Source organism: Nematolebias whitei, chromosome 9 (genome assembly GCF_014905685.2).
Source record: "Nematolebias whitei isolate Nwh7 chromosome 9, NemWhi1, whole genome shotgun sequence".
NCBI lineage: Eukaryota > Metazoa > Chordata > Actinopteri > Cyprinodontiformes > Rivulidae > Nematolebias > Nematolebias whitei.
The window spans coordinates 11,121,125-11,128,010 of record NC_056506.1 but is presented as its reverse complement, the minus strand read 5'-3'; the positions used below and the strand labels follow the sequence as shown (position 1 = coordinate 11,128,010).

General features: G+C 41.7%; 1 protein-coding gene across 1 annotated transcript in view; it reads left to right on the top strand.

The window, feature by feature from the left end:
- The window catches only part of LOC119414948 (XK-related protein 4), a 23,224-nt gene extending 16,781 nt beyond the window's left edge, over positions 1 to 6,443 (top strand). The window contains exon 2 of the mRNA XM_037682066.1: positions 6,410 to 6,443. Coding sequence (XP_037537994.1) covers positions 6,410 to 6,431 — 22 coding nt within the window. The 3' untranslated portion in view covers positions 6,432 to 6,443. The remainder of the gene's footprint in view (positions 1 to 6,409) is intronic.
- Positions 6,444 to 6,886: the final 443 nt, after the last annotated feature.

The following is a 6,886-nucleotide window of genomic DNA, read 5'->3' as shown; positions in this document are numbered from 1 at the left end:
GGCTGTTAGACTCATGAATCTCTAACTAGAATAATCACTGTGAAAAACCATATCATGTTGCTGCTGATCTGTTTCATGTTGCTGCTGATCTGTTTCAATGTTGATGTGTTCATGCGTGCACATCTGTTCACAGACTCATGTTCATGTTTGTGCTGATGTTCAATGTTTTATGTTATGAGTGCTTAGTGTATATTTAGTTTATGTTTTTCTTAGTTCATATCTTAGATGTCATTACTGTTTTTCTTATACATTTTATTGTTGGATGTAACTGGGACCCTGCGTATATAATTTCGCTCCACCACATGTACCACATGAGGTGCGAATGACAATAAAGAAACTCTGACTCTGATTCTGACTCTGAACTGCGGCCGCAAGGTTTTCGGTGCCTGTCACGGCAGCAACCCTTGAACATGGTGGTGGACACCATTGGTGAGGGATGCTGTCAGGCTGAAGAAGGAATCCTATTGGGCCTTTTTGGCCTGTGGGACCCCGGAAGCAGCAGATGGGTACCGGCAGTCCAAGTGACATGCGGCTCAGGTCGTCGCTGAGGCAAAAACTCGGGCATGGGAAGAGTTTGGAGAGGCCATGGAGAATTACTTCCATGCAGCTTCGAGGTGATTCTGGTCCACCATCTGGCGTCTCAGGGGGTGAAAGCGGTACGCCACCAACACTGTTTATAGTGGTGGTGGTGTGCTGCTGACCTCAACTTGAGATGTCGTGGGTCGGTGAGCAGAATACTTTGAAGACCTCCTCAATCCCACCGGCACGTCTTCCACTGAGGAAGCGGAGCCTGGGGACTCTGGGTCGGGCCCTCCAATCTCTGGTTCTGAGGTCACCTGACACAATCCTCAGTGTTTAGACCCATTTGCAGGCAGGTGAGCGAGGCAGGAGTTTAAAATAAAAATAATTTATTTTAAACAACAAAACAAAGGCTGGTGTGGCATCAAAACGTACAAAAACGATCAGGCAGGCAAAACAGGATGGGTACAGATTCGGACGGAGACGAATAATCGGACGGAGGAGGACTGAGTCGTCTGTGCATAACAGAACAATGACTGGACGAAGAGTGGAGGAGAGAAAGGCTTTTTATAAGACAGAGGGAGAGTGAGTAATGAGAGCACCTGGGCAGGTGGCTGATGAGAGACAGATGTGAATGATTAAGACTGAAGAGACTGGAGGGGCAGACTGAGGAATGAGTGGAAAGTGACAGAAAACAGAATCAGAATGACACAAAATTATAAAGAGCAGAATGACAAACACAATAAGCAGAAAAGGCGAAGACAGAAATACCAGACAGCTAGGGGAGAGACTGTGACATAACTTCCCTCTCAAGGGACAGCTCCTGACGTCCCCTAGGACCCCAACACAGAAAAAACACAGAACGGGTGGGAGGACAGGGGCAACATAAGGTCAGAGGGCACAGAAAAAAAAATCTAAACAAAAACCGACAGGGAACAAGAGGAACCAAAACACAAATTTTCTAAGAACAGCCCTGGGCATCGTTCGGAGTAACAAGCAAAACAGGTGGACAGCCAGGAGACTGTCCCAAACAAGGCCAGAGTTTAAGCAGATGGCCCGGGGACCAGCTGTGGGGTCAGAGCCGGATTCTGCAGCTGCAGGGTCAGAGCCGGATTCTGCAGCTGCGGGGTCAGAGCCAGGTTCTGCAGCCGATGAGTCGAAGACTTCTGTAGCTGCGGGGTCAGAGCCGAGTTCTGCAGCTGCGGGGTCAGAGCTGGGTTCTGCAGCCGATGAGTCGAAGACGGGTTCTGCAGCTGCGAGGTCAGAGCCGAGTTCAATCAATCGATCGTTGATCGTTATATTATAGATTGTACCCAGGGGAAGCCACTCCCTGTCTTCATGGACTTCCTAAAATCCACAAAGAAGGAACACCACTCAGACCCATTGTCAGCAGCATGAACTCAGTGACATACAATATTGCTAAACATCTGGCTGGTATTTTAGCTCCTCTTGTTGGAAACACACCTCATCACATAAAGAACTCCATTGATTTTTTTTGCTAACAAAGTTCAACATTTGAAACTAACCCCAGGAGAAACCCTTGTATTGTATGATGTGACTTCTCTTTTCACTTGCATATTGTTGGATTTCATATTTTTATACCTTTTTGTATTTCCTATCAAGCATTCAAATGTCATGTTATACATAGTGTGTGTGTGTCTTTCTTCCAGGGTTGAACTATAATTATAGAAAATGTTTACTAATTCTAACTATTTTACCTTTACATATAATCTTATATTAGCTAATGATAATTTTACAAGTTCACATTTGATATATTACAAGTAATCAAATCATGCCAGATAGCAAGTAAGATTTGCTCTGAGCACAGGGTAACAGGTAACAGGTTCTTTGTTTTAGCTCCGTTTCTGTTAACTTGATTATACCTTAGTGATACCAAATGATCTTGAGTTAAAATTGTTTCTTTCTAGGAATAATTAATAACTATTAATTATTAACTAACTCATGTTTATGTGTTCTTAATTGATCCCTTTTTATACTTTTGTTTTAGTTTAGTTGAGAGAACCTGAGGGATTTTATTTAGTCCAACTATATTAAGTCTAAATTGAAGAAATGTGTTCTAGCTTTATTTATGTTACCCTGTGCTCAGAGCAAATCTTACCTGCTATCTGGCATGATTTGATTGCTTGTAATATATCAAATGTGAACTTGTAAAATTATCATTAGCTAATATAAGATTATATGTAAAGGTAAAATAGTTAGAATTAGTAAACATTGTCTATAATTATAGTTCAACCCTGGAAGAAAGACACACACACACTTTGTATAACATGACATTTGAATGCTTGATAGGAAATATAAAAAGGTATAAAAATATGACATCCAACAATACCCATCTCTGAAGCAGTAGAAACCGTCAGAAAACAACTTCTACAAGACAAGGAATTAATCAACAGGACCAACTTCACCCCGGACCAGATCTGCACCCTGTTGGATCTATGCCTCTCCACCACTTATTTCAAGTTCAATGACAGTTTTTACAGACAGAAGCACGGCTGTTCCATGGGATCTCCAGTGTCACCCATTGTTGCCAATCTCTACATGGAGGAAGTGGAACAGAGAGCCCTAAACTCCTTCGAGGGAACAACGCCAAGCGATTGGTTCCGATATGTGGATGATACCTGGGTCAAAATCCAAGCCAAGGAAATAGAAGCGTTCACCAGACACATTAACTCGGTCGATAACATCAAGTTCACCAGAGAGGATGCAAACGACAACAAGTTGCCTTTTTTTGACTGTTTGTTCATATGGAAAGCGAGGACAGCCTCAACATTGAAGTGTACAGAAAACCAACCCACACAGACCAGTATCTTCTGTTTGACTCTCACCATCCACTGGAACACAAACTCTCTGTCATCAGAACTTTACAGCATCGGATGAACGCATCCCCACGAAGACAGAAGGGAAGGAAAAGGAACAGAAACACATCAAAGAAGCTCTCAAAACGTGGATATCCTAACTGGGCTTTTGTCAAGTCAGCGAGTAAATCTACAAAACACACTAATAAACAGAAAATGGAGAACAACAGACGGAAAAACATTGTCATCCTTATGTTGCTGGAGTATCAGATGAATTCAGAAGGATTTTCAACAAACACAAGATCCCAGTACATTTCAAACCCAGCAGGACTCTCAGACAGAGGCTGGTCCACCCTAAGGACAAAACACCCATACACAAACAAGAGTGGTGTAGTGTATGCGGTCCAGTGAAGTGAGGACTGTCCAAACTTCTACATTGGAGAAACCAAACAGCCTCTTCACAGACACATGGCTCAACACAGGAGAGCTATTTCCTCAGGACAAGATTCAGCTGTTCACCTCCACCTCGCAGATAAGGGACACTCTGTTGAGGACCAAAATGTGCACATTTTGGACCGAGAACACAGATGGTTTGAGAAGGGGGGTGAAGGAAGCAATTTATGTAGAAAGAGAAAAGCCGTCTCTTAACAGAGGAGGAGGCCTCAGATTTCCACTTTCAAAAACCTATAATGCAACTTTAAGACCGATTCCCAGCCAGTTTTCGCACCTGATGGGAACAGAGGGGCCTCGTCTGTAAATTAGAGTAACAAAGACCTTAAGAAACCCCTACTGTTAAGGTGTTTGGGTGTTAATTGCCAATCTACATATGTGTGTGTGTGTGTGTTATTTCACTCAGCCTTATAACCTGAATGTCTCACTCACTGCTCTTTGAATTGAGAAAGCTCCTCAGATGTGGAGCGAAACGTCTTCTGTTACAAAGTCCACTTGTTTTTGTATTGAACGCTTTTTGAAGTCACAAGGACTCATTTTCAAGAGACCTGCTTTAAACAAAAAACAAAAAACAGATGAAGTACTGTAGTGAACTCGGCCTCTGACCAAAACCTGCCTCTGAGGACCCTCATGGGACAGGAACTGTTATTTCATTGATTTGAATCCAGAAATACAAATTAGCTCATCCAGAGACTGTCTAATTGTATCCTGAAGTAATCAATTGAAAGAACACTCTTCTTTTATATTATCATTACTATTTTACAATATCTTGATAAATCAAAAGTGTGTTTAGTTCATACCATTTCTAAATGTTGAAGTGAACCACTCATTTTAAATCAACTGTGAAACAGTATTAATGATTTTTTTAATCCTCATTTAAATTAGAAATCAAGTTAAATGTCTATTTACAAGGTAATTATGCATTTTGATCTTCTGTCTGAAATGAGGAGTAGTGATGTCGGTCGAAAATCAGAAAGAAGTTATTAGAACGAAGTGGATTGTTTTAAACCTAGCAGACGGTAAATAAGAAGCTACTGGCACCTGCTTCCTCTCACTTCGCCACAACATGTCTTATGTCTGTATTGGACGTTTCTAAAACATTCCTGCTGTTTTCTTGACTTGTAATGACCCTCTGACATCACTAGAAACACCCCCTGTTGGTTGTTTCAACCAATCAGGAAGTCCTGAAGTGACCGGAAGTGAGAACTCTTTAAGAGTCCACACTTCCTGGAACTTCTGAGTCAAGCAGTCGGTCAAGTCTCCTGAGTCTTCAAGTGGGTCTCTGATGAAGTCTAGTCTTGAACTCAGTCTTCGGAGTCTGTGATGGATTCTTCCACATCTGAGTGGAAACTCTGATGGACTCACAGCTTGCTGTGTATCCACCTGGGAGATGAGCGTGTTTGCGTGTTTGTTGAACGGAGTAAGAGGCACGACTCCTGATATGGCCAGCCGCTCTTACCGGAGACGCTGAAAGGTAGCATTGAAATGGACCTCTGTACCGGAGTTGATGTATCTTCTGCCAAGGTAACAAGTCGTCACGCACTAAGTGTACCGGAGAGTTGGGCTGGTGTTGAAAGAAGCGTGCTAATTCTGGTAAACAAAACACCTCCCCGTTAAGTGTTTAAACTCTTCATTTCCCATCTTTAAACTCTTCTATTTTGTCAGTAGTCTAGATGCCTTCTTCAAGTCCTGTTGTCTTATTAAGTAAAACGTGCCAAGTTTTATTAATCAGAACCAAATCTGCTAATCAAGTGTACAATGTTTTGATGTTAAATTTTGATTCTGTTCAATAAATGACCGCATTTATTCTGATGGGTCAAAGGAAATTAATGTCTCAAGTCACTGATTAAACAATCCACGCACAGTTACCTCGGTCACACGGCAGTAATTTAACTCGAAAAAGAGAGAACCCGTTTATTAAAATATATTGTAGTGGAGGTGCAGCTAACCTAGCCCTTAGCACACTACAGTACACACAATAAATAGTTATTAAAAAAACGCATTTAAAGCATATTGTACATATAAAGTAGGCGTGCAGAAAAAAATTGTTTTTTCGATAAATCTAGATTCTTAGTCCTGGTGATTCTGAATAGTTTCTAAAGGTCTATAAATCGATTTTAAAATGCATTTAAGTTTTATATTTTTTCTGCTCTTACTCCCCGTTCGTCCGCTGTAGAATTGAGCCGTGTAGGCCACCGTACAGCAAGCTAGTTAGCCAGCTCCCTTTATCTTAATGGAGCCTGCTAGCATGGAGGGAAACGGCACGATTCAACCCGCTGCTTCGTCTTTAAAAATAATTTCAGATCCTACTATGTTCTGGAGGAAGACAGAGCTTCACAAGAGCACAGTTGTTTACAAGAAGCGTAAAATAAAATTGCGGTACAGTATTTTGGAAATATGACAAAATTCACGGAAGATGAAAGCGAAGCAGCCAACCAGCGAACTCTGCAACAAACTTCCAGGCTTCTCCAAAGGCTGTGAAGAGTTCCCTCTCAATCTCCTGCTATATCACAAAGGATTTATGAGCAGACAGCTCAGTGGAAGGTGAGGGGTTTAGGTTTATTTTTAATACGATGGACCCAACGTACGTTATTTCTTCATGTAGATTTTTTTTTGTGATAAAGGAGCACCACAACTTCACCATGAAACAACAAATGGGAGAAGCTCTGATGCAGCTGCAGCTCAAAGGTAACAGTTATTTCTCATATTATACTAAAACTTATAGACAAGTTGTACAACAAACTTAATGCAATTTGTCTTTTTAACAGGTGGAAGAGGACAGATGAGACACATCACCATGCCACGTTCGGCCATCAGGTGTGTTTGAACCCACGTGCAGGAGGATGACAGGAGGCTCGATGAAAAGATCAAAAGTATTTATTTTAACAAAACAAAATCAAAATGCTGACAGGGCAGCTACTCACAAAACTGGAAACAGGCAGATCAGAGCTGACAGGACAAAAGGTTGAGCACGACACCATGGAATGATAATCTGGAGACAAAGACAAGACAGAAGAGAGCTGAATATATACACACACACACTGATTAGGACAATGACAGACACCTGTGGTGATTAACATGAGACACAGGTGAGATAGGGG